Source organism: Phyllostomus discolor, chromosome 12 (genome assembly GCF_004126475.2).
Source record: "Phyllostomus discolor isolate MPI-MPIP mPhyDis1 chromosome 12, mPhyDis1.pri.v3, whole genome shotgun sequence".
NCBI classification, from domain to species: Eukaryota; Metazoa; Chordata; class Mammalia; order Chiroptera; family Phyllostomidae; genus Phyllostomus; species Phyllostomus discolor.
The window spans coordinates 30,612,923-30,636,357 of record NC_040914.2 but is presented as its reverse complement, the minus strand read 5'-3'; the positions used below and the strand labels follow the sequence as shown (position 1 = coordinate 30,636,357).

Genomic DNA, 23,435 nt, shown 5'->3' with positions numbered 1-23,435 from the left:
GCGGCAGTGAAGGCTGCGGCTGCGCAGGCGCACAGAGCAGGCCCGGCGGGAAGAGCCGAGGCGAGCTGGCGGCGGAAATTTCCGAAGTAGTGGGGAGCCCGAGGCCGTTGCGGACCTCCGCGCCGACGCTGCCGCTCCCGCAAAAGCCGAGCCTACTCCAGTACACGGCCGCCGCCGCCTCCCTCCACCTCGAGCCACATCCTCTTCGCGGAGGAAACGAGAGAACGGGCAAGCGGCGCGACCCAGGGAGCCCGTGTCAGCAGCCGCAGCTGGGCCTGAGAGACCGGAGCGGGCGAGGGGGCGGAGAGAGCGGCTGGGTGGGGGCGGGGCCGAGCGGGCCGGAAGCAGCCGAGTCAGCCCGAGCACTGCCGAGCGAGGCCGAGGCGCCGGGCCAGGCCGGAGCCGGACTACGGGAGCCGACGCGGGCCGCGCGGTGGGCGCGGAGCGGCGCGGCAGGCCGGAGGGGCCGCGGCAGCAGAGGAGGAGGCCGCGTCGGCCGGTCCTAGTGGCGGAGGCGGCGCGGGCGGCGGCGGGGGGCCGGGTGGCCGGGGTCCCGGGCCCCGCAACGGCGGCGGCGGCGGCAGCAGGATGATCAAGCTGTTCTCGCTGAAGCAGCAGAAGAAGGAGGAGGAGTCGGCGGGCGGCACCAAGGGCAGCAGCAAGAAGGCGTCGGCGGCGCAGCTGCGGATCCAGAAGGGTAGGGGGTCAGGGGTGGGGGTGGGGGTCGGAAGTCAGGGCATGGGATGGGGTAAAGAGGGAGTCAGGAGTTGGGTAACGCGCTCTCCTGGGGTCAGTGGTAGCCGAAATTGAGGGGCCGTGGATGTGGAGAGTCAGAGGTCAGGGCCTGGACTTTGGGGTGATGGGAGGATCAGAGGTGGGATAATGCAGTCACTGGAGGGTAAGAGATTGGGGGCACAGGATGGGGCACTTAGGATACTTAGAAAGTCTGGTATTGGGGACTAGGGACTGAGTCTGGGGGTCAGACGAGAACCTGGATGGCAGGAAGAGAACATGGGGATACTAGGGGCCGGGTACTGGGGATAAAAGTGGGAGAGGATTTTTGTGATTATGCTGGGGTCACTGGGAATCTGAGACTCAGATGGGATGGAGTAGGTTCTGGGGTCTGAAGAGTTTGGGTGACAGGTGGTGGAGGAAAGGATGATGGGTGCCAGGAGAGTCAAGAGCGGTATAGGTTGGCGGGGCTGGGAACTCACTGGTCTGGGGGTTAGATAGGAACCTGGATTTGGGGTGACAGGTAGAGAGGAGAGCAGAGGGATGATGGAGACCCAGGATTGGTGAGGGAATGTTGTAGGGTATGAGTGGCAGGGCCCTTGGGATTCAGTGGACAGGTAGTGATTAGCAGAATCCAACTAAATAGTGAAAGTTGTGGCTGGGGATCCTGGGATTTGGGATAGTCAGAGGCTCTTGGGGACCACCTGGGCATCAGGACTGTTAGGAGCTGAGATGGGGTCCTAGCTATTGGGTACAAGGATTTGGAGCTGGGAGTTCAGAGAAGTTGGAGTTTATTCCAGGGCAGATGCTAGAGCATGTTTGCATGTTTGGGCTGTGCTGTGGATCCAGAAGATCCTGCTTGGAGACTGGGAAGCAGAAAGTAGGGACAGGGTTGGGGGTGTGGGACACAGCCCAGGACAGAGCCCTGGGGTCCTGGAGGAGACAATAGGATCTCTGCTGGCACCTTCCCTGCTCTGATCACCCTCTTCTCTCCTCCCCTTTCCCTCTCTTTGTGCTTCTCTGCTGTGTAAACGCAGACATAAACGAGCTGAACCTGCCCAAGACGTGTGACATCAGCTTCTCAGACCCAGATGACCTCCTCAACTTCAAGCTGGTTATCTGTCCTGATGAGGTGAGGGCACACTTATCCAGACTCCCAGGCACTGGGTAGGCCGTGGCCCCATCTTGAATAGGGAGACCTGGTTCACCTGCCAGGCCCTGCAGGATGGGGGCCTGAGGCCTTTCTCTTCTCTCCTCTCACAGGGCTTCTATAAGAGTGGGAAGTTTGTGTTCAGTTTTAAGGTGAGTCCCAGGTGGGCAGGGGTGGCTTCCTGGGCTGAGAAGGTAACAGGTCTGGCTCCACCCAGGCACTGCCGGGACACTATCCACCTCCCCTCTTTTCCTGGAGCCAGGTGGGCCAGGGTTACCCGCATGACCCCCCCAAGGTGAAGTGTGAGACGATGGTCTATCACCCCAACATTGACCTCGAGGGCAACGTCTGCCTCAACATTCTCAGGTGAAGGCACTGGCCCTCCATTGCTCTCCCCAGTCCTGCCTGCCAGGCCACCTCATGGCCATGCACTAAATCAGTTTCCATCCCTTCCCTCCCCCTGTGGTCTGTGTTCCTGTGTCTCTTCATTTCCAAGAGTTCTTCCTCATGGCATGACCCTGACTTTCTCCCTGGCTTGTGCCGCTCTGTGCCCTCCCCCTAGCCTCACATCCACACTGTCCTGTGCCTGACCTGTCCAGTCCCAGCAGGGTCTGTGGCAGCCTCCCACCCACTGGTCCCTGAACCTCATGCTCTCTGCCCACAGAGAGGACTGGAAGCCAGTCCTTACGATAAACTCCATAATTTATGGCCTGCAGTATCTCTTCTTGGTGAGTAGGGTTGGGTGGGTAGGGCTTGGAGAAGTTGGTCTCCCTACCCCTTGGACCTGTTGACCCTCACCCACACTGGCTGCAGGAGCCCAACCCTGAAGATCCACTGAACAAGGAGGCCGCTGAGGTCCTGCAGAACAACCGGCGGCTGTTTGAGCAGAATGTGCAGCGCTCCATGAGGGGTGGCTACATCGGCTCCACTTACTTCGAGCGCTGCCTGAAATAGGGTTGGCGCACACCCACCCCTGCCAGGGCCACCAGCCCCGGCGTCCCCTGCAAATATTTATTAGGGGCCACAGGTGGTGGGCATGGGGCAGCAGGTGGGGGAATCCCATGCCCCAGCCTTGCCTCCCCTTCCTGCCACCCGCTCCTAGTTATTTTTTTTTTAACCACCATGTGATTAAGGTCGGCGCTGCCTCCCCACCCCCAACCCCAACCCGCTCAGCGATGGGAAATGAATTGGCTTGTCTAGCCCCCCGCTGGGTGCCGTCCAGCCCCCGCCACTCTGGGTTCTGGGGTGGGTGGCCAAGGAGACTGGGTGGCTGGGGCCCTGCCACCCCAACCCTTCACCACTGGAGGTCGCACCAGGCTATTAAAGGGGAATGTTACTGCATGGCCTCTGCCTCTTCCTTCTGTGGGGTTGGAAGGGGCTGCTGATGTCCATGGCGGGTATATCAGCTTGGGGGAAAGTTTGCACAATCACCGCCGCCACTCCCTTTTGCCATGGGCGTGTGGGCCAATGGGGGAAACCTTGCCTGGTGCTACCAGGTGCCTGAGGTCCATATACATCAAGGAGAGGGTCAAAGTCCCTTGAAAACTGGGCCAAGTAATGAGTTACATGATGGGATGTACGACCTCCGAAGTGTGTCGGGGAAGACCTTGGAAGGTGTACCAACATTGCGGGGTCTCATACTCCCGGGCGTGACTCGGTTTCGTGCGGCGGGACTCGAACTTGTGCACATATTTGGCCTGCTGCGGAGAAACGAAGCTAGTGCGCATGCACTTCGGCGCCGGTCTGTTACAGGGTGTGAGCGCACGCGCGCGCTCAAGCCACGCCCCCCACGTCCCGGAGCAGGCGGGGCCTGTGACGCCTGGTCGTTTACTCCGGAAAAGGCGGCGACTGCAGAGGCCACAGAACCGGAGGGTTTGTCGTAGACCACCGCGCCCGGGAACCGAGCAAGAAGCTCGTAACCCGGAAGCGGAAGTGGGCCCCCGTCCCAGCTTCGGTGAGTGGCCCCTACCGGGCCTCGGGTCCCGGGTGGGTGCGTGGGCAGCCAAATACGAGGGCCTCTTCACCGGGGCGTCCTGGGACCGTGGCTCACCGTCAGGGTATGCGTCGCCACCTTGCTCTCAGTGCGCAGGGCTCCCACCGCCCCCAGACCCTGGCCTGAGTGGACACCCCCCGCCCATTGTGCAGCCCTCGGTTTACAGGGTTCTCCGATGTCTCTAAATGTACTCTCAGCACAGAGGTTCCCTCAACTTTGAGTCCCCGGATCTGAATGCTGTCCATTCGCTGTCAGCTTAGTACTCAGGGCCTCCACGTATCCTGCCCTCCCATGAGGGACTCCCACTACCCTGCCGCGCAGGGTCCCAAATGCCCGTTTACCCCCAACCATCCACCTCCAGTCTCCGTCCATTAGAGACAACAGGGCGTCACCCCTGTCTGGAGGGAGAGGCGGAAGCCTAGAGCCTACTTGAGGCACTGTGATGAAGGGGCTGGTATAGGATCGTTGTGATGGCTTTTAGGCCTAGCTGTCCCCACTGTGACCCTAGGACCACCCCGTTGTTTCCGGTAGCACTGTTTTAGTCTTCCATTCACTACACCCTGTCTCCCTGCTTTCCCTTTCCCATCTTGAACAACCCCCCTGGTCCCGCCCCTCCGTACATTCTGCCTCTTGCCACTTTTTGGGGACCCATGCCGACCGTAAGCTAGGTTTCGCACTAGTCCCAGGCCCACCAGCGGGCTCCTGCCTCCATGGACCTGTTGTTTGGGCGCCGGAAAACGCCGGAGGAGCTGCTGCGGCAGAACCAACGAGCCTTGAACCGCGCCATGCGAGAGCTGGACCGTGAGCGACAGAAGCTAGAGACCCAGGAAAAGAAAATCATCGCAGACATCAAGAAAATGGCCAAGCAGGGCCAGATGGTGAGCTTAGTTGGGCAGGAGCTGGGACACAGAACTAGGTGCTATTGCGTGGTCAGGCACTACTATGACAGCAAGCAGAAAGGGACACCAACAGGCAGGGGCTTTGAGTGAAATGGAGTGGAGGGTAAACAGGACCTTCCTAGTTTGGGAGTCTATAAAGCCTGTGTCTTGGGAGGTGATATCCGGGGCAAATCTTGAAGAATGAAGATAGCCAGTGGAGACTGAAGCAGCAAGTACTAGATAAGGAGTGTAGGTGAGCTCATTTGAAAGACAGGAAGGGTTTACTGCAGGAAACAAGGCCTGGAGTACACTCTGACCTGCAGGTGGAGGACAGCCTGCCTGAACCAATAATGAGCAGAGCCTGTGGTTGGTGAGGAGTTTGGGCCTGAGCAGCTGAGTTGAGGAGGTGGTGCCATTTCCTGGGATAGGCAAGGCCAGGAAGAGGTTTAGAGAGTCAACAGCTGAGCTTTGGGTAAGTGACGTAGAGGGGGAGGAGGGGGATTCTTTGGCCAGAGTGAAAATTCAGGAATGGGTGTTTTAAAGCAAAGGAGGGACTCCTGCCAGAGGGTCATAGAAGTGAGCAGCTTAGAGGAGCCTGGAATGGCTGGGAGGGAGCAGTGAGCAGTTTAACCACAGGGAATTCTCTGAACACTTCCATGGGAATGGTGGCTCCCTGCCACCTTTGTCCCCTCCTCAGGATGCTGTGCGCATCATGGCAAAGGACCTGGTTCGAACACGTCGCTATGTGCGTAAGTTTGTGCTGATGCGGGCCAACATCCAGGCTGTGTCCCTCAAGATCCAGACACTCAAGTCTAACAACTCAATGGCGCAAGCCATGAAAGGCGTCACCAAGGCCATGGGCACCATGAACAGACAGGTGTGTCTCTCCCCAAACCCATCACTACCAGCCCCAACCTCAGGGCCCATACTCATCCTCCCCCCACTTGCAGCTGAAATTGCCCCAGATCCAGAAGATCATGATGGAGTTTGAACGGCAGGCGGAGATCATGGACATGAAAGAGGAGATGATGAACGACGCCATTGATGATGCCATGGGTGATGAGGAGGATGAAGAGGAGAGGTTTGTGGAGAGGTGGGGGCTGGAGGTAGAGGCCTGGCCCTCAGGGGGACTGACTTTCTCAAGAGTTCCCTCTTTCTTCCTCAGTGATGCTGTTGTGTCCCAGGTCCTGGACGAACTGGGACTGAGCCTGACAGATGAGCTGTCCAGTGAGTGCTACAAACCTTGAGCCTGGTTCCCCATACCCCTCCCCCATCCCCATCCCTGCTCCCTAGCATCTCTAACCCTCTGTCTCCACAGACCTCCCCTCCACTGGAGGCTCCCTCAGCGTGGCAACTGGCGGGAAGAAAGCGGAGGCCGCAGCCTCAGCCTTGGTGGATGCTGATGCAGACCTAGAAGAACGCCTAAAGAACCTGCGGAGAGACTAACAGCCCCAGGCCACCCCAAGGGCCCAGTCAATGCTTTTTCACTGTGCCCTTTCTGTAATAAAAGAGATTGGACACTAGTTCCTAGGCCTGTGTGGCTGGCCTCTTGTGGGCCAGTCTGGGGTCCCTTAGGAGTTACTCTCAAGGCTCCATGTGGGCCAGTCAGCATGGATATCAAGTGATGAAGTACCAGATGAGTTGTGTGTGGGCTGGAATGGACTAACTCCTCCCAGAAATCGAGTATGTGGGCTGTAACCCTATTACCCCAAGATGGTGCATTCCTGGAAACTTAATCCTATCTGCCAGGGACATACTTCCCAATTGAGCTTGGCAGGGTGGCAGTCTCCCCACCCAGCTCACAGAAGTGGTTATAGCCACTGGACCAGGTCCACTATGTCTCACACAACTGAGGCTTCACCCTGCACAGCCACAGATCTGTGACAGCCCACTTACAGGCATAGCTTTTCTTCATTTGAGAGATGTGTGTATCCTCCCGAACACCTGGTGTTCATATCACTGAAGCCAAACTGGGATACTCCTCCCCACTCCCCTGGACATGCAAATGGCTGGGGGGAAAGTGCCCATATCCCTACTCAGCCCACCTAAGTTCAGGGAAGCATAGATACAGGCAGAGAGCAGGTCCTAGGAACACTGCCCCCACTGACCACGGCCCAAGGAACTTGTGAAGTTTTTATTAAATCCACAGAAGTAAAAACCGTATTGTGAGGGGCTGGGAAATGGGGCTACCAAGGAGTGCGAGCCAGGCCACCAGAAGGAAAGGATGGGGTTGAGAGAACAAGACCCAGGCAGGCTGAGCTGGCCCAGGGGGACCAGCTTCACGGGCCATCACCAGGACCACTGGACAACTCCTGGGCACTCAGGCCTGGACCAGGCAGGCTCAGCGGTGGGGGCTCCACCAGCACAGCTGAGAACTTGGTGTCACCAAAGGCCTCATTCATGCGAGTCTCGAAGAAGCGCTGCAGGCCGATGATGGACTGCACATCCGCCTTGTCCTGGACAGGCAGATGGAGGGGGTGGTTCCCTGATCTCCCCTTTGCCCCTGCCCCTGCCCCAGCCCCTCCACAGGCTCACCTCTGTCAGCTTGTTGAACTGCTTAAACATTCGGCCCACATCCTGTGCAAACTCTTGAGGTGAGCTGTAGGGGGGCGACAACTTCTCCTGGAGACGGGCGCGGATCAGCGTCAGGTCCAAAGTACCACCAGGTTGATCCTACAGACAGAGACCACAGGATGAAGGTGAGGCCTGGCAGCCCCTGCCCCCAGCCCCCCAGGTCCCAGGAATTACCACAGAAAAGCTGGAGTCAGTGGCCAGCTGGTGCAGAGGACGGCAGGGCTCGTGGCAGAACAGGGCCAGCAGGACACGCTCACACTTCTGTAGACGGTTGGGGGAAGATGTCAAAGCCACTGGGGGTGGGAGTTTGTGCAGCTGCTGGGCAGCCAAGGGAATGGCCCAACCCTCACCTGCTGGTTGGCTGGCGAGAGCTTGGCCACCACACCACTGCTATCGCCACCATCCAGGCTCAGACTGCCATCCTCCTCCTTCAGATCAGGTGGCACGTGGCAGAGTGAGCAGCTCCACTCCTCCCTACAGGAGGCAAGAGTGAGGAACTGTGCAGATCTGGCATACCCCCGCCCCCCAAGCACATCCAACAGCCTCGCACCCTGGCACATCCTGCAGGGCTGGCAGATGGCAGTCCAAGTGAAAGCAAAACTCGCACTGGTTGCACATGACCAGGTCGCCTGGCTTCTGGCAGACACGGCATATGGTAGCACTGTCATCCAAGGCACCTGGACCACCAGTGGGGGCTGAAGTGCCCTCTGGAGCCACCACCTCCAGGCCAGAGCTAGTGCTGCCACTGGGTGAGACCAGGCGGGGGCCCTCAGCACCCGGGCCCTCTGCCAGGGTCATCAGCACAGGCTTGGTCTCAGGGCCTTCAGTGGCTGCAGGTGGGGCTCCAATAGCAGCCTCTGTCTCTTCCTCCTGAAATGAAATGCTAGGGATTCAGCACATTTCTGACCTAGGCAGATGTCATTTATTTTCCAGCCACAGTGACTTGGAGGCAGACTCACCTTGACAATGGCCATGCCAGGGAGGGGCTGGGCCCCAGGGGCCCCGGGCGCAGTTCCAGGCTGTCCAGCAGCTGCAGCTGCAGCCCCACGCTCAATAACTATCAGGTTATAATCCTCAGTGGTGCTGCCTGGGAAGACCTTGAAGACTGGCGGCTGGCTGTCAGCTGTGAGGTCAAGATCCAGGCGCTCCAGGCTCACCCGTGGCACCTTGCGCATGAGACCACTCACTTCACCCTCACCTGAGCGGGACCTGTGAACGTGGCTTGGTGTGAGCACCCTGTCCATTTGGCCACCCGGCTCAAAAGGACAGCCACACTCACCGTTTCATGCCTGACACGTGAGGCTCTGCACTCATGTAAGGATCGTCTGCTAGAAATACAGAGGACAACACAGTGGGTAGGAAGGTAGAGTTAGCACACTGCAGCTATCCCCCCTACTGGCAGATCAGACTTACTCACCTGACACGAAGCCATAGCCTTCCTGCACGTCCATGGGCTACGGGCAAAGCAGGTTGGACCTGAGTGGGCAGGTGCCCCAGAGACCAAGCCCCACTCCTCCCTCCAGATCCCCCTTCCCCTGCTCACCTGGCTACTGCCAGAGCCCTGCTTGCTTAAGGGCCCTGGAGCCCGTGGAGGGGCCATGGGCGCAGGGCCTGTTGAGTTGGTGCCAGGGCGCTCTGCCACAATCTTGCCTGCGAGAGGGAAACAGACGTAAGGCGCAGTGCCTAGAGAGATGGCAAGTGCAGCAAGGGGAAGACCAAGACACACCAAAGGCCTCAGCGCTCTTGGTCCAGGCATTGAGGTCCCACTGGAACTTCATCTCGCCATGTGGCTCCACAGGGTCCACGATCATCTTGAGGGCGCGGTGCAGCTGGAAGTAGATCTGGGGGTGGGGCACTGTATGAGCTCTGAGATAGTGAACAAGGCACCAGGATGCTGGCAGCACCTGCCTATAGCCCATCACCTAGGTATGCCCAGCACACACCAACTTCTTGGACAGCAGAAGAGCAGTATTGTTGTCACTCTCCAGGGCCCATGAGGCGAAACGCAGGATGTGCTCCTGATGCTTTTGGATCTTGGTCATGGTCCAATGCTGCCGCTCCAGGCGCTCCTGCTGCCCCTCCGTTACCTTCTGTGAGTACGAAGAGGTGGCATCAGGAAGCAAGAGGCCCCAAGGATCCCTCCCCACATAAGGAGGGCATAAGCAGCCAGCAGAGGGTGCCAGTCCCCAGGACCCTCCCTGCAAGTGTACCTGGGCATCATTGACCAGCACCCGACCGCGCTTGTTCAGTTCCTTCATGATCTGCAGAATCGCCATCTTAACATCCACCTGTACACGCTTCTGCACATCAGACACTTGGCGGATCCTGGGATGAGGGTGGGCCAGGTGAGGTCCAGTCAGGCAGGTGCTCACCTGGGGACACCCCCATGGCCCAAGCATCCACTTACGAGCTGCGAACCTCCTTGGTGTTCTTCTGCAGCGTCGCATGCTTGTCCCCAAGGCGCTTCACGAGCGAGGCCAGGAGCTTGCGCTGGTTCCTCACTGCGTCCTCCAGGAACTGGTATCTGAGGGCAGACAGAGGTGGGCCTGGGCATTGAGCATGGGACCAGGCAGAGCCCCTGCCCCTGCCTCAGGACTCACTGGTGGTCCTTGTGGGCGTTGAGCTGGCAGTCTCGGCAGGTGAGGGTGTCACAACTCTCACAGAACAACACGAGGGGCTCGTGCTTGTGCACATTGCAGTACACCGTGCGCTCACCATCTCGGGACTTGGCTGGTCCTAGGGAATGAGTACCATAAGGAGAGAAACTCATGCTCAGTCCCTCCAAGTCAGGGGGTCTCACTCCCTGCCTGTCCTGCAGCCCTGAACTATCTATTATGAAACATAGAGGGCCCTGCAACAGTGGCCAGGGAAGAGCCCTGGCAACCAGATCTTTGCTCTCAAAACTCTCTAACCCAAGCCTAATCAAGCGACCACGCACCCCCTACCCCCAACAAATCCATCTCCCTTTCAGCTCAGGCTGTGACAAAGTGTGAAGATCATGGCTTGGGGACCATCCCTTGCTGTTCCTCTACTGGAGTAGTCTCCAGAGACACTGGAGAACTTCTATGCCTCCAACTCCACACCCCCCCACCTAGGCCCCTTTCACCTGCACCCACAGCAGATTCTGTCCAACAGAGGAGCAGAATCTGGCTAATGCATGTCCCAGGACAAACAATATTTGCTCTCTGGCACACAGAAAGCAAACCAGGACCTAGACTACCATCCAGACAAGTTCCTCAGGAGCCAGACCTGGTGATCCTTCCTCTCCCCTCTGTTAAGAGGCCATGACCCTCTTAAAACCCACAGGCCCTTCAGAGCCTTCTCACACTAAGTGATGAGATTATAAGACCAGGACCCTCAGAAAGGTGTCAGGACCCCTTCTCACTGTGGGGGAAGGTGCCCAATTAACACCCAAACAACAAGACACCATGTGGATGCCCTCCTGTCCTGCCCCAGAGTCTGTCACCATTAGAATGCTGCTTGGAAGTCCATTCCTCTTTCCTCTCCAATCCCCAAAGCCCCCTGGCTACACCAACCCAGCCTGAGCTATGTGACACTGAGACAAACCTGGCTTCGGCTCCTCCAATATTGCCTTCTCTTGCACCCTGACCCTTCCCTAAAACCCAGAATTACCTGTGGACACCTGCTTTTCCCTCCTGGTGCTTCACGCCCCACAGCCACCATCTCCATCCTCATCTTCCCACCAGTACTGTCCTCTGGTCTGGAGCAGCCGTGATATGGCTACCAAAAGGCCACTCGTGGTAAGATGCAGACCAAAAATCAAGGCGGATTCAGAAAGCTGTTATAACCATCTTCATACCACTGCCAGCACATTTACATATACATCTGGAAACCTGGCACATACACCCTAAAGAAAAACCACTTCCAGAATTCACGGTCACTAAGGACCTAAAGGCTCTCCCAGCTTGTCAAGACACTGTTCTGGCCCAGAGGCCTTTCTCCTAGAGCCTTAGGTCAGGCACCAGGCAACACCAGGGTGCCCTTCACATCCTTTGTCAGACACCCTGCATTTCATTGTCTGCACGTGCCTGTGACCTTTCTTTTCCCACCTGGACCAGCAGACTACACACCAAAGCCCCAGAATCAACACAGCTCTGCCACCCAGATTTTTAAGCAGTGACCCCCCCTAAAGAAGCTCCAGAGTCTCTTCCCACCACCTGCAACCTCATCAAACACAGCTGACGGCAAAAATACAAAGGCAGCCTGAGCCACCCTGTCCACCTTGCGTACCAGTGGAGCGCACAGTGTGGTCCTTGGTATATTTCACCCGCTGGTGTGCCTCTACACAAGTCTCACACAGCGGCTCGGAGCACTCCACACAATAGCTGGTGGCAGGGGCGTTATCCTCACAGCTGGTGCAGCACTGCTGGGCAAAGGGAGAGTCAGAAAACAAACACCAAATAGGTCTGCATTTACATCCCAAAGAACTTAAGGCAAAGTAGTGCTTTTTACCTTTATGGCCAGCCCAGAGCCAAAGTAAAGCCTGGAGCTGGTAACCATGTGCCTGGGATAGTACCCAGTCCCCATGGCCAAAACCTCCTGCTAAGGCAGGACATACCTGATTCGCATCCTGGGAGTCAGTAGGAGCCTTGCTGCCACTGTCGCGCATAAAATAATTCTCCACAATATCTTTGGAGAAACATTGCTGCTTACACACGGGACAGTCCACAACTGTGAAGAGTAGGAACCAACCAAACCATTGCACGTTCACATTCAGGACTTAAAGCCACCCCACCCCCACCACTGGACCCCAACCACGGTCGGTGCCGGACAAGCCCCTCCCCTCCCACAGCAGGGGCCAAACTGGTTTGTCGAATTGAAAAGCAAACGCCCCATCTCATCGCACCGCCAAGGCCCTACTACCGGAACCCAATCCGGCCCACCATCCCTCTAATCACTATTATCCCAATCAGGCAGTATCTCACCACCCCTACGCTGAAAATGAACCCCCGATCTGACCGCCTAGTCCGGATTGCAGGCCATAGATGGGGGAGGGGCCGGACGGGACTCACCGGCACCATCGCCCGCCGCCCCAGCGTCCCCCGCGCTGTTGGCGGAGGAGGGCGCCGGCGGTCCGAGGCAGGCGTTGCAGGCCGAGTGCAAACAGGGGAGCAAGCGTGGCTCCCGCTCCGGCCGCAGGCGCTCCCGGCACACGCCGCAGTGCTCCAGAAGCTCCAGCGCCTCGCCACCGCCCCCCGCGGGCGACGACGCCGAAGCCGAAGCGGAGGCCGAACCCGAGGCAGATGCCGCAACCGAAGCTGCGGCCGCGGCGGGGGCACGCTTTTCGCTGCCCGCCGACCCCTCGCCAGGTCCCGGGCTGCTAGAGGAGGCTGTTGCCGCCGCCGCCGAGGCCGCTGCCGCCGAGGCCGCCATTCTCACGCCGCCGTGGGCGCCCGGGGGGGGGGGGGAGTAGGGGCTGGGGGACCCGCCGCGCAGGCGCAGACACACTCGCCGCCAACGGCTGGGTCGCAGCCGCCGCTGCGAGGCCGAGCGCCGCCTGGGCCGCCGCCCGCTGCGCGCGGGGCGCTGCAGAGGCCCGGTCCGCTACTGCCTGTTCGCTTCTTGCCCCCGCCACTCACGCTCCCTCCTCAGAGGCCTCGGAGACCCACGACACGCGCCACGCGAACGACCGCTCGACCGCGCGCCCACTCGCAGAAAGAGCCCAGGCCGGGGGGCGGGACAGAAATAACTGGCGCCGACGCCGCCGCGCATGCGCGCTGGAAATCTTGCTCCCGGGGGTGGGACTAGGATAGGCCGTGGCTGGCAAAGACAGGAGTACGCAAGCGCCATAGTACGATCCTCCCACCTTCGCCTATCCCACAGCGGCGCGACCCTGGAGGCAGGGGCGGGGCATCTGTGTCGTCACCGCCTCCACTTAGTTTGTGGGCGGGGCGCACCTCGTTGTTAGAGCTTGGTACCCCTCCTTCTGCCCCATAGTTAGGCAGCTGTACTTCGCCAGAGGGTCTGCAGTCCGAGCTTCCACTTCAATCCCCGCCCTTACGGCCGCGAGGAGACGTCTCCAGTCGCTGCGTCACGGGCATTCGCGTGACGGGGCGGTGCTGAGACCTGGAGGAGATACGGGGCACGAGTTAGGCCAGCAGGGTCCACAGCCCAGGGGCTAGTGACGTTCAGAGCCAGGAGGCCGACTTGTGGGTTTTTGTTGTTTAACGTGAGAAACACTGAAGCCTGCCACTTTCCCAAAAAGCTACAGAGCAAAAGGTCTGCGATGCCTTTTCGGGTGGGCAACCTGAACCTCAACGGTGGCCGAATTCTGATGGGAGATTCTTGGGGGTGAATCCTATCCGAGGGTTTCGTCCCTGGAGGGGATGCACAGCCGGAAGGCCTGTGTGTCTAGACGCAGACCCTCCCCTCGTTCTCCGGCTTGCACGCACTCAGCTGTAGGGTCACAGGCGCAGCCCCCAATCGTCTCCTTTGGCGCCCGCAGGCGTCAACTGAGGCATATCTGGCGCTCCCGGGGCGGGTGTGGCCTGCCTTTGTTCCCGGCGGGGCTGGGGGCCGGGGGTGGGGGGTGCTTTGTCTGAGCGCAGGCCTTTGTTCCAGCCCTGTTGCGGCCCCGCCCCCTCAGCTACGAACAGTAAGGCTCCGCCCCCCTAGGGGCCCTCCCCTCTCGTCTGCAGCCCCAGGCTCCGGCTGGACCTCTCTTGGGTGATTGGGAAGGAAAATCGGTGCCTGACACGGAACTGAGTGAGGTGTGGTGTCCTTTAGTAATATATGCAGGACTCTTACCATGACTCCATCATGCGCTGGGCATCAAAATCACGGGGGGCAGACGTGGATCGGTTGTCAGGGACCAAAGAGTCAAAATAAGTAGGTGATGGTAAGAAGTATGGAATGGGACTCCCCTAAGGGGTACCTCTAAACAGCTGCAGGAAGGACAGTTGAGGCAGAAAAAAAATAGTGCAAAGGCCCTGAGGTTGACCAGGCACGAAGGGAAATGTGCTGAGGAGTAGTAGAAAGTGCTTAGAGGTAGTTGGGCCTCTGTTATAGGCCCTAGACTAAACTGGCAACAGATCCTGTGGTTTCAAAGACCTGCCACAGGCCCATGCTCTTCTCCCTAAAAAGTCCCTCCTTCCTCCTTCTGGACTCAGGACCTTTCCTTCCCAGTACATGGCAGCCACTGCCAGACCCCTTGTCTAAATGGGGAAAACCAGGCTTCTGGAATTGCCAAGACAGCATTAGGGGTGGGTGGGATCAAGGAGAAACCAGGCTCAGGCAAGCTCAGGAGCTCAAGAGGGCATCCCAGGACTGGCTGATCTAGCGTGGGTGTAGCAAGGGCAGAAACCTTGCTCAGAGGTCATCTCTGAGGAATCAGCCTATCCAGAGGTCCAACACAACTTGTCCTGGTGTTCCACACAACTTGGGTACATCCTGCCTCTGTCCCCCCAGTAGATCACACCAAAGAGCAGTCAGTGTCACCTTATGCTGTCTGGCCTGCTAGCTCAGTTCGTTAGAGGGTCATTCCAATAAGCCAAGGTTGAGGTTTTGATCCCTGGTCAGGGCATATTTGAGAGGCAATTAATGAATGCATAAATAAGTAGAACAATAAAGTTTCTGTCTCTCTCTCTCTCCCCCCTCCACCCCTTATTCTCACTGTAAAAATCAATAAGTAAACTTTTTTTTTTTAAGGAATGTCTCTGGCGCCCAGGAATCCTCCATGGCCCTCATAACCCAGGGCCATCCTGAGTTCTTCTACAGACGAGCCTTGCTGGTCTGTATGTGGAACCTGTCTGGCTTCATTCCAGAGTATGCATCCATATGGCTGTGTGTGGCACTTGTTATGTGGGTCCCGTCACTCAGATACCCTTCTGTTTGTGCATGCTTTGCATTCTCCTATGAACCACACTTGCGCTTGGGTCTTCTGCTAGCCGTGTGATTATAAACACAGCCACTGTGGCTTTCAGTGGGATATTTTTAAGTTGTAGGTAGGAATGGCATGATCTGATTCCCATTTCAAGGTGGGGGGGCGGGCGGGAATGGACGGGTGAGAGACAGAAAGCAGAAGACAAGCTTGAAACTACAGGCAAGGCAGAGAAGGCACCAGATCCTCTCAATCCCCCTTTAAAATCACCGCGGTCCCTTCATCTGTTACCTGTGGCTACTGTAACACATTATCACAGACTTGGTGGCTTAAATCAAATTCACAATGCTGGAAGCCAAAATTCTGAACCAAACTGCGGGCAAGGCCGTGCTCCCCCTTTGGAGGCTCCAGGGGAGGATCCTGGGTTCCACAGCTATGGCTCTGTCATGACAGTCTTCAAGACAAACATCTTCACACAGCCTTTTCCTCTGGGGGCTGTTGCTATGGACTGAATTGTACCTGCCACTAAGTACATGTGTTTCAACCTAGCCCTTGTGCTATGCCCTTGGAGATGGGGCCTTTGGGATATAATTAGACTTAGGTTGGGTCATGAGGCTGGGGCCCTTGTGATGGGATCAGTGTCCTCCTAAGAAAAAATACCAGAAAGCTTGGTCACAATCAAAGATCATGTGAACACACAGCAATGTACAGCTTCCTATAAGCCCAGTGAAGAGGCCTCAGTGAAACCTACCTTACCAGTCCCTTGGTCTTGGACTTCACAGCCTCAAGAACTATGAGAAGTATTTCAGCTTTTTAAGCAGCTGAAATACTTCATCTATGAAGTATTTTTATGTATTTTGTTATGGCAGCCCAAGGAGACTAAGATGGTTGTCAAATTTGCCCCTGCCTTGCTTCTAAAAGGATGCATGTGCGTTTACATTGAAAGCCCACCCAAATAACTCAGGATAACTTCCCCATTTCAAGACCTTTAATCAAAATTGCTAAGGCTCTTTTTCCTTATAGGGTAACACTTCCAGGTTCGAGGGATTATAATGTATACATCCTTGGGGATCATTTTTCAACCCACTGTAATCCACATTTCAAAGATGGAAAACGGATCCCCAAAAAGAAGGTGGTGTCAAGAGCCCCACAGCCTGTATGAGTCCAGACCAGTCCTGGGCTTAGTGGGTACCCATCCCCCTTCCATCTGCTGCTTCCCAGGGAATCTGTGTGGCCCCAGGGAAGACAGGTGTTGGGAGTCATCCTGCCTGGTTTCAAGAACTGTTAATGGACAACAAGGGTCCCGAGGCTACAATTAAGCGATAAGGCCTTGGGGACATGAGCCACTAAGGAGACAGAACATTTCCTCATGGCAGGAGCACAGCCCCTGCCTCTCTCATTTCCCCCTGCTTGGTTCAGGTGGATGACTGCTAAGCCAATGATGGGTAAGACCCCTCAAGGGAGGGGTGACCTAAGACAGGCACAGTTGAGATAAGCTATCAGGGAAAGATTTAGGGGTCTACAGAGAAGGGGCAGAACGACCCTCACCCCTTGGCTTTGTCATAACCTCAGTTCTCAGTCTTTCTGTAAAAGTCTCCTAGTCTCTTGGCTGCTTTCCTCTCCCCGCCTGACTCAGCCTGGGAACTATTCTGGCGGCAGCTGCAACCTTGTACTGGAACAGACAGGCTCCTGGGGAGGAATCTGGCCAGAGAAAGAATATACAGTGTTTCCTTTGAGGCTTGCTCTGCCTTGTTGCTATGAAACACACACAAGCTAAAGCCAACCCTGACCAGAGACAATCCCCATGTTTCTTGAACTATTATCTGTAAATGATGTCAGTTTTTCATGATTGTAGCTTTTTGAACATTGGTTAATGAGCTTTATGTGCATACTATGTATCTCTCTGTGTGAGCTGAACTCAATAAAATCTCAGGAAAGGAAATGTTCAGGACCTTTCTCCTCTGAGAGACTGGTCATCTTTCCTCCCCAAGCAGATCATGTCTTGGTAGATTTATTCTCATCCGTGACAGCGGGGGAGCTCTGCGGGCGGAGGTCCCCACAGACAGGGAAGGAAAGGAGAGGAAACATCCAAAGCCCAGAGTTTCACTCTTTCCCTGACAGAGAGAAACCAGGGGAAATAACTGATTCTAGGACCATACAGGGAAAGTTCTAGGTTCACCTGGTAAGAAGTGCCCAAAGAATGACAGGAACATGCTACAAGGACACTGAAGCCAAACCTGATGATGTACCTCAAGCATCAGAAAAAACAGTGACAGTCACTGACTGATGCCCAATGAGTACATCCTATCCACGCGTCCTTAAAGGTTCTCAAGGAGACTGCCAGAAAAATAAGCCCATCTGTCACCATATGATGCCGCCTTCAAAGCAGCCCCACACTCTGAGAATTCAGTTCAGATCCTGCCTTCCCAGGGGAAACTGTATTTCAGAGGAGCACATGGTCCCTGTTCTGGCTTAGATAATTACATGCTAGAATTTGGAAAACATCATTTCCCAACCTATAATGAGATTCCTGAGTAGGCCAGGATTATCTGTGCAGACACTATTAGGTGAATGGATGGTGTGGTATCAATGTGGCCATGGTGGAGGAACACATGAGTGGGCAGTGAACAGTGTCAGGCTGTCACTGCCCCTACCTGCTCCCCATGTTAGGGTCAGCAACATTGAGATTCTGCACGAGATGCAGACGGGACCTGTATAAACCCTCTCCCCACAGTGAGGAGTTCCTTTAACTTGCTTTTCTTTTTAAGATTTTATTTATTTACTTTTAGAGAAAGGGGAAGAGAGGGAGGAAGGGAGAGAAATATCAGTGTGAGAGAAAAGAAATATTGATCAGTTGCTTGATTGCTTCTCTTATGTGCCCTGACCAGGGATAGAACCCACAACCCAGGCATGTGCCCTGACCAGGGATCTAACCAGTGACCTTTTGCTTTGCAAGATGATGCCCAACCATCTAAGCCATACTGGTCAGGGCTAACTTTCCATTAGCATGCACTAAAGGGAATGTTGGAAGGAGGGAGAGAAGCAGCCTGCCTGCCCTTTTGGAAGGGGGATGTCTCTTTGCAAGGGTCCACTGTTTTCCACCAGACACCAGGCTGCTGAGTTGGAGCATAAATGACCACAGACTGCACAAAGGTCCTAAAAACAGATTTTGCTGGTGACTGTACAACAATGAATGTTAATTTACTGAAAGTCTTTGAAGGGTACCGTGATGGCTGTATTTTTTAAGGTACTTTTTTTTTTTTAATTTATTGATTTTTTTTTAAGGAAGGGAGAGAGAAACATTGATTTGTTGCTTCACCCATCCATGCACTCACTGGCTGATTCCTGCATATGCGCTGACCAGAAATTGAACTGAAACCTTGGTGCATTGGGCAGTGCCCTAACTAGCTGAGCACCCCCAGTCAGGGCTGCAATGGCTGTATTTTATGGCATGTATTCAACTGTGAGAAAAGGAGGGAAGCTCCTTTATAAGCAGATATAAAAGTGGCCTGGACAATAAACACATGAAAATACACTCCACATCATTCCTCATCAGGGAAATACAAACCAAACCACTATGAAATTAATGATTGGTACCCACTTAGGACAGATGGCTTTTTAAAAAGTGGACAATAACAAGTGTCAGCAGGGATGTGGAGAAATTGGAACCTGCTGGAAAAGTAAAACGGTATAGCCATCATGCAAAAAGTTCGGCAGTTTCTCAAAGTGTTAAACATAGATTTACCATGTGATCCAGTAATCAGCTCCTTAGGCACATACCCAAAGGATTCGAAAACAGGTATTCAAACACATTCTTGTACAGGGATGTTCATAGCAGCACTATTCAAAATAGCCAAAGTTGAAACAACCCAAATGCTCATCACCTGATGAGTGGGTTTAAAAAAAATGTATTTCCATATATTGGAGTCTTATTCAATCATAAAAAGGAAGGGAGCCATAATAATGTAGCATGACCTGGATGAACCTTGAAAATATGATGCCGAGTTAAAGAAGCCAGATGCAGGCCTTGGCCATGTAGCTCAGTTGGTTACAGCATTACCCAGATACACCCACCAGTTGGGGGTTCAATCCCTGGTCAAGGTTCATTCAAGAATCAGCCAATGAATGCATAAATGTGTGAAACAACAAATCAGTGTTCCTCTCTCTCTTTCTAAAATCAATACACAAAACATTTTTTAATATCATGCTTTTATTTTGAAAAGAAGCCATATATAAAAGACCACATATTGTATGATTCCATTTGTATGGAATATCCAGAATATGCATATTCATAGAGATAGAGAGTGGAATAGGGGGTGCCAGGAGTTGGATGGAGAGGGTGTATGGGGAGTGACTGCCAACAGGTGCAGTTCTTTTATTTTTTATTATTTTCCTTTAGTTTTCTTCAGGTTTTGTTTTTTGGAGTAAAACGTTTTAGAACTAGTTGGAGGTGGTAGTTATATAGCATTGTGACTATACTAAAATCCACCAAATTGTTCTTTTTAAAATGGTTAATTTGTGTTCACCTTTATTTAAAAAGGGGGATGGGGTTTCTGGAACACCAGGAGGGAGCCCTTAATGGGTCCCAGGCTGGAATAAACCAGCCATCAAGGTGGGTTTGTGGAAGCTTTTAACTTGGACAACTAGCAAATCATTCACTTTATTTGTCTGTTTGCTTTTTTTTTTTTGTCTATTTTTTGTTTCTTTTTGTGTGAATGTGTTTTAATTAGGAAAATATTCTTATTTTTATTTATTTTATTATTATTTTTTTTAATTATAAGAGAAAGTTTATTTAGAAAGTTGCACAGGCCTTTGGGTAGCTCTGTTGGTTAGAGTCATCCTGATATACCAAGATTTTGGATTTGGCCCTGGGTCAGGGCATATACAAGAATCAACCAATGAGAAACAACAAACTGATGTTTCTTTTTTTTTTTTAATATTTTTTATTTATTCACTTTTAGAGAGGGAAGGGAGGGGGAGAGAGAGAGAGAGAGAGAGAGAGAGAGAAACATCAATGTGTGGTTGCTGGGGGTTATGGCCTGCAACCTAAGCATGTACCCTGGCTGGGAATCAAACCTGCGACACTTTGGTTCGCAGCCCGTGCTCAATCCACTGAGCTACGCCAGCCGGGGCCCGATGTTTCTTTTGTCTCTCTCTCTCTCACCCCTGCCTTCCTTTCTCTCTGAAAAATAAAAATCAATAAGTAAACTTTACAAGTTTAAATCTCATTAAAAAAAGAAGAAAAGGAAAAGAAAGGTACAGAGGTAGAAGAATCGAGCTAGCTGAGTTGTGTAGGTTCAGGAAACAAGTTACAGAAGCAGAAGAAGAGCCCTTGGAGTTTAGGAGAAAGGAAGCCAAGTACTCTGGAAGAGATTTCATCCAGCGTCCTCTGGGAGGGGAGAGGGAGAGAGCTGAAACCATTCTTGCTTTTAAAAGCTGCACCCAATGTAAACTGTAATTAAAAAAAAAAACTGCACCCAGAGGTTAAAAGAGAAGGGTTCATCTTGTGTCTTGAACATGAAGAGGACTGAGGAGGGTGGCCCCCATCATGGTGGACGTGGCTAGGTCAGGGTGTGAACAGCATGGCAAGCAGGGTTGGGAGTGTTTGGTCTCCGTCACCCACCTCAGCCCGCCAGGAAGTGCTTTTCAAATCAGAAGCCAAGGACACAGCTCAGGAATGAAAAACAATCCAACCTCAACACAATTCACAGCCTCTGTGGGGCACAGGAGCCAGGGGGAGAGACAGGGCAAAGAAGACCTCAGAGAGTGGGATGCCATAGGTATAAATTGCAACTCAAGCAAATCGACAGCGACCTTCGATTCGCTGTTTCCTAAGAGGGGAGGAGGTAGGTGAATAGTCCCAAGAGTTTCACAGGGGATGATGGGAAGGTTCTAAAACTGGGGAGTGCTAAGGGTCACAACATGGTTAAGTTACTGAACATGATCAGATTGTCTGTACACTTGGAATGAGAGAATCCTTTGAGCAAGTTGAGGTCCAAGGGTGGGAAAGGCTGCAGAAGCGAGTGAAAGTGTCACTCTCACACCTGCTCCTGCACCCAGGGCCCAGCGCACTGGAATTCCCAGCCCCAGGATGCCCAGGACCAGCAGGGACTAGAACAGAACATTTTAATCTGGTTTTAAGAGTATTCGTTAAACCCAGGAAGGAACGAGAAACCTTAAGGAACAGAACTGCCCACGTGTGCCACCTGGACACGCTTTCCTTGTGGCCACAAAGTTTTACCAAAAAAAATGTTTTTTGCTTACATTTTGTTTTAGTATAGTAAATACCGGACCTAAATAAAAACACAAATAAAAGACAAATTTAGAAAAGAAAAAGTTTGCCCTGGCCAGGTAGCTCACTTAGAGCGCAATCCAGATATGCCAGGGACGTGGGTTGGATCCCAGGTAGGGGCACGTATAAGAATCAACCAATGAATGTATAAATACTTGAAACAAGAGTTTCTCTACAAATTATCAATAAATTAAAAAATTACTAATTTGGGGATGAGCGTGCTCACGTATCCTATGTTGTTCTCCTAGTTTCTTGGGCTTTTCACATTTTCAAAATCAATGAATAGCCTGGGTGTGGGGACCTTAAAGGAATGCAGAGGTAGTTGTAATTAAGATTACTTAAATTTAGGTCTCCTCCTTCCCACCTGGTTTCCTCTGGCTGCTCTAGGAGGCTAATAATAGCTTCTTTGTATTTTACATATGAAAGGAAATTAAACCTTTTGTGTTGTAAATATTTCTCACCCCACCCACACACCACACCCTCATTGGCAGTCACTGATACCTCTCTGGATGTTTCTTTTTTGCTAAATCTTTTCCTGGCCTCACCCATTGCTCCTAAGCCTCTGCAGGATCCACCCAGGCCTGGTCCATTTCCCTTTCAGGTGTCTCAATAGGATCCGGCCACTACCCCCCACCCCCACCCTAAAGGTCTCATTTCCTCTCAATCCAGTCAAGGAGGCTACACCCCACCCCCCTTACCCCTCCCCACTGCTGGTACCTGCCTGGTCAGGTCCCACCTTCAGTTTCAACTCTATCCAGGTGCCAAAACACATTTTCCGGGAGACATGCTTAGCATCTGACCCCTTGGACCAAGGGAAGCTCCTGGCACACTGAGGTGTGTGTCTGGGCCTTAGAACCTGCATCCCACACCCGGCACAGCCCAGATCCATTACCATAGGGCTTGCAGACACTGTGGCCTGGGTGCTAGGCTTCACCTACGAACAGTGGCTGCCACAGAAGGGATCCTAACTGGAAAGCCAGCCTCATAGCCATGGATGGAGGTAGAGGGGGGTTGGGAAGCCAGGTTGAGCTGGAACTGGGGACTGGACTTTCTGACTCCTGACCTAAGCCCTGGGGGTGGGTGTCCTGCCTCCACCAGCCACTCAGGAGCTCCATTTTAAATGCTCTTTTCTGTGCCTGTATCCTTGGGACCTCCCAGGTTCTTCCCTTAATGGTCAGCCTTGTCTCCTACCCTTTCACATCCCCCACTACCTTGAAGACTCTAAACCTAGAATGTTCAAATACTTTCAGGCCACATCGGCCCCTCCCTGGCTTATTAAACCTGTGCCTTCGGCTGCGCTATTCCCCCAAAGGCCTCCATAACTACTATGACAGAGGCCTTTGGAGAGAAAAGCAAAACATGTTTTCTCAAGGCCTGAGTGGGGTCAGGGCTTGAGTTTCTCTCCCTCCCACACTCTCCCTCTACAGAGTCCTCACACAAGCCTTTCCACCTGCACTGATGCTCTTCCAGCCATATGTCTGGAGAGTTGGTTTCCCTCTGACCCTTCTTATCCCCTTGTTTGTAGGATCTGGAAGGATGGGAGAATGAGACCACCAAAGCGGTAAGGCAGAGTTGAAGCATATGGCATGAGAGAGGCAATGGGAAGTATTCAGTCCATGGAAATAGTGGCATTTATCAGATACTTACTATGTGGAGACCCTGAGTCTCTGGCAGCTGCACTTGTTCTCTTGTGGCTTGCTAACAACTAACCACAAACACAGTAGCTTAAAACATCCACTTTATAGCTAGCTGTAGGTCAGACATCTAGCCTGCAGCATCCCTCTGGGTGTCACAAAGGCTTCAGTCAAGTTGTGGGTGGGGCGGGGCTCTCATCTGGAACCTCTGGGGGAAAATCAGTTTCCCAGCTCACTCAGGTTGCCGGCAGAATCAAGGTCCAAGTCGTTGTAAGACTGAGGATCCCTGTTTTCTTGCTGGCTATCATCCGGGGGTCTTCTCAGGTTCTGGGCCCAACCATC

General features: G+C 53.8%; 3 protein-coding genes across 9 annotated transcripts; 2 read left to right on the top strand and 1 right to left on the bottom strand.

Moving 5' to 3' along the window:
• Nucleotides 1-446: 446 nt before the first annotated feature.
• Nucleotides 447-3,223, top strand: UBE2M (ubiquitin conjugating enzyme E2 M). Its single transcript, XM_028530497.2, has 6 exons — nucleotides 447-697; nucleotides 1,770-1,864; nucleotides 1,996-2,034; nucleotides 2,145-2,248; nucleotides 2,547-2,610; nucleotides 2,696-3,223. The coding sequence occupies exons 1-6, from the start codon at nucleotides 589-591 to the stop codon at nucleotides 2,834-2,836; spliced, it is 552 nt and encodes a 183-aa protein (XP_028386298.1). The 5' UTR covers nucleotides 447-588; the 3' UTR covers nucleotides 2,837-3,223.
• A 468-nt stretch (nucleotides 3,224-3,691) lies between these two features.
• On the top strand, nucleotides 3,692-6,276 carry CHMP2A (charged multivesicular body protein 2A). Of its 4 annotated transcripts, none has more exons than XM_036013487.1 (6): nucleotides 3,692-3,836; nucleotides 4,537-4,753; nucleotides 5,451-5,630; nucleotides 5,704-5,834; nucleotides 5,919-5,980; nucleotides 6,072-6,275. In XM_036013487.1, the coding sequence occupies exons 2-6, from the start codon at nucleotides 4,586-4,588 to the stop codon at nucleotides 6,197-6,199; spliced, it is 669 nt and encodes a 222-aa protein (XP_035869380.1). In that variant the 5' UTR covers nucleotides 3,692-3,836; nucleotides 4,537-4,585; the 3' UTR covers nucleotides 6,200-6,275. The 4 variants fall into 4 exon arrangements, with proteins under 4 accessions (XP_035869380.1, XP_035869381.1, XP_028386292.1 ...); XM_036013488.1 differs by having other exon boundaries at nucleotides 3,693-3,836; nucleotides 4,540-4,753; XM_028530491.2 differs by having other exon boundaries at nucleotides 3,698-3,836; nucleotides 4,544-4,753; nucleotides 6,072-6,276.
• Nucleotides 6,277-6,872: 596 nt separating this feature from the next.
• On the bottom strand, nucleotides 6,873-13,021 carry TRIM28 (tripartite motif containing 28). 4 transcript variants are annotated; one of them, XM_036013385.1, is made up of 17 exons: nucleotides 12,361-13,021; nucleotides 11,907-12,022; nucleotides 11,579-11,711; nucleotides 9,928-10,063; nucleotides 9,735-9,851; nucleotides 9,538-9,652; nucleotides 9,271-9,417; nucleotides 9,054-9,168; nucleotides 8,871-8,977; nucleotides 8,745-8,781; nucleotides 8,607-8,655; nucleotides 8,287-8,536; nucleotides 7,878-8,197; nucleotides 7,678-7,801; nucleotides 7,502-7,588; nucleotides 7,289-7,426; nucleotides 6,873-7,209 (listed from the first exon to the last, which is right to left on the bottom strand). In XM_036013385.1, exons 1-17 carry the CDS (start codon nucleotides 12,719-12,721, stop codon nucleotides 7,033-7,035), a joined length of 2,529 nt encoding a protein of 842 aa, XP_035869278.1. In that variant the 5' UTR covers nucleotides 12,722-13,021; the 3' UTR covers nucleotides 6,873-7,032. The 4 variants fall into 4 exon arrangements, with proteins under 4 accessions (XP_035869278.1, XP_035869279.1, XP_028386252.1 ...); XM_036013386.1 differs by having other exon boundaries at nucleotides 8,607-8,652; XM_028530451.2 differs by having other exon boundaries at nucleotides 11,907-12,019.
• Nucleotides 13,022-23,435: the final 10,414 nt, after the last annotated feature.